The 2,620-nt window shown below is 43.9% G+C and overlaps 1 protein-coding gene across 1 annotated transcript in view; it reads right to left on the bottom strand.

The window, feature by feature from the left end:
- LOC101860764 (high affinity cAMP-specific and IBMX-insensitive 3',5'-cyclic phosphodiesterase 8B) overlaps positions 1-2,620 on the bottom strand; it is a gene marked incomplete at its 5' end in the record, with an annotated part of 121,319 nt that overhangs the window by 38,257 nt on the left and 80,442 nt on the right. Inside the window, 1 exon segment of the mRNA XM_013086826.2 lies at positions 773-910. Coding sequence (XP_012942280.1) covers positions 773-910 — 138 coding nt within the window.

Consider the following 2,620-nt stretch of genomic DNA (forward strand, 5'->3'; position numbering starts at 1 on the left):
TTCTCTCTCTCTCTCTCTCTCTCTCTCTCTCTCTCTCTCTCTCTCTCTCTCTCTCTCTCTCTCTCCCCATTCGCTCCATTCTTGGTACGAATCTCCCCCCCAAATCCCCCTGGCTACCCTCTTAAAAAACAGCAAAACAAACCATTGCCCCCACCCCCTTAAAAAAATACAAAAAAAACAACACCAAACAAAACATGAATAAACTCAGATCGAAACGAGTTTTCCGCATTGGAAAAGCACAGGCTGCTTTCATATCTTTGTCTAGGATTTGGAAGACCAGCGATATCTTATTTCGAATAAAGCGGAGGATTTTCAATTCAAAAGTGAAGTCGGTCCTGTTGTATGGATGTGAGACATGGAACGCATCACAGACTTGCGTAAAGAGGATCTTGAGAGGTGCAAAAAATTTGAAGGTCTAGATCTATACTCTCAAAACAAAATGCACCTTGTGAAATATCACTTCCGGCACTTCCGTTGTGAAGGACAGCTGAGCAACGCAGATTTTTTTTTCGTTTCTCAGTGGGAAAATCATAAAGGCCAAAGTAGGAAGGAAACTTTTTGTTAAATATATCTTTCTAAATATAGGAAATTAATAAATAAAAAATCGGGCTCGGCCATGGGGACCTATCTCTCTTTTTGCAGGTACTTGCCAACTTTCAACGGCGTAGCTGTCGTAGTTTTATGGGGAAGGTGACACATGTGTTTCCATGTTAGCAAATATAATAATAAATAACCTGTGTGTGACTTGTAAAGTGTTGCGGGATGGACTTACCTTCCCCTTTTTCATATGGCCATGGATGGACTCTGCGGTGTCCCGGTTCTTGTCTGACTTGTTCAGGTGGTTGGAGTCCCTGCCCAGCAGTTCCTCACTGCTGTAGCCGCTCACTCGCTCGTAGGCATGGTTCACGAACTGGGGGGAAACAAAAGATATACTGTTGATATTGTCATGAAGTGAATGGAACAAACTCGTTGGTATGGTTCACGAACTGATGAGTAGCAAAAGACAGGGAAAAAAGCTTGCTCCGAGGAATGGTCAGGCGTGTCTCAAACCAGCTCCTCATGCAGCTGGTTTGGGACACGCCTGACCACTCCTCATGGAAACAATTAGCAGGAAGACCCTGGGGTGGACGCTGGAAAGGAGAAATGAGCAGCTATGGACATGTGCCGCCTGCTATGATTCTAGCTCTGGATCCAAGTAATTCCAAGCAAAGATATGCCATTGATATAGTCACAAGAGGTGAACGGAACAAACGTGTAGACATGGTTCACGAACTGGGGAGCAGCAAAAGACAGTTTTAGAAATTGATTTACGGCACTTGCAACACAATACGGTCATATAAGTGCCGGAGATTAGAAATGTTACGAGAGAGTAACAAACACAAAAAAAGAAGGAGAAAAGATAAGGACGACAGATGTTAGATAGGAAAGAAGAAGAAGCAAATCACATCAGAGCACCCGCCAACAACCCACTGGAAGCGCCCCGCGTCTTTCAGACAAGAAAAAAACCGCCCCACGAGGAAAGAAGAAGCGACAGAGAAACTGCCAGACTAGACAGAGAAACTGCCAGACTAGACAGAGAAACTGCCAGACTAGACAGAGAAACTGCCAGACTAGACAGAGAAACTGCCAGACTAGAACTCTCCTTGAGCCGGTTAGTTAGCCGGGACGTTGTCAGCGAAGAACCGCAGTATTAGGTTACTGTCATGTCTTTGTACTGTGAGGCATCGTGGGGAAATCAGGCGGTCGACAAAACAATGAAATCAAACAAATTGGCTTTTTTCTAGCTGTTCGAGGGGCATTTTTTTTCTAATTCTCTTTTTTTTTGGCTGAACACCTTTTATGTCAATTTAAAAACACATTTCTGTGTGAATTTTACTGAAAAACACTGATTAAAGGTAAAAAAAACAACAACCTATGGATTTTCAGTTTCCAAGGACTAACAAGCTATGAAAATATAAAACTTTAATCGCCATTTTATCGCTTAACTTACCTCTGAAACCAGACAACCCTCACCTCCTTCAATCGCAAATATCTCGACTTTTATTCAACATAGACTGATATTTTTCCTTTTTGCCGCAAAAGGAAGACAAATGAACAGGCTTTACAAAGGTCCAAAAAACCTAATTTGTCAGAAATTGACGAGCGCCTGATTCCACCACGGTGTGCCACAACTAATGTTAAATTCTACGTAAAGAGGAACGCCGAAACCAGGGTCATTGAATCTGGGCCGATAGACGAGGCTAGTGAGAAGAATGGAAGAGATATTGATTTTCTCCTGTGGAGACCACAGATGTGGGTCTTTAGCGACTCTCAAACATGGTGCAGATTCTGGAAACGTGCATTGCGAACTTCCAACCATGGTGCAGATTCAGGAAACATGCTTTGCAAACTCCCAAAGATGGTGCAGATTCTGGAAACGTGCATTGCGAACTTCCAAACATGGTGCAGATTCAGGAAACGTGCATGGCGAACTTCCAAAGATGGTGCAGATTCTGTAACCGTGCATGGCGAACTTCCAAACATGGTGCAGATTCTGGAAACGTGCACGACAAAGAGGCTGTATCGGGGGTCTGAACGCGGACTCTGAGGGATCAAGGAGCGGGGGTATGGGGGTGGGGGT

The sequence above is a fragment of the Aplysia californica genome, unplaced genomic scaffold (assembly GCF_000002075.1).
Source record: "Aplysia californica isolate F4 #8 unplaced genomic scaffold, AplCal3.0 scaffold00509, whole genome shotgun sequence".
In the NCBI taxonomy this organism is placed as follows: Eukaryota; Metazoa; Mollusca; class Gastropoda; order Aplysiida; family Aplysiidae; genus Aplysia; species Aplysia californica.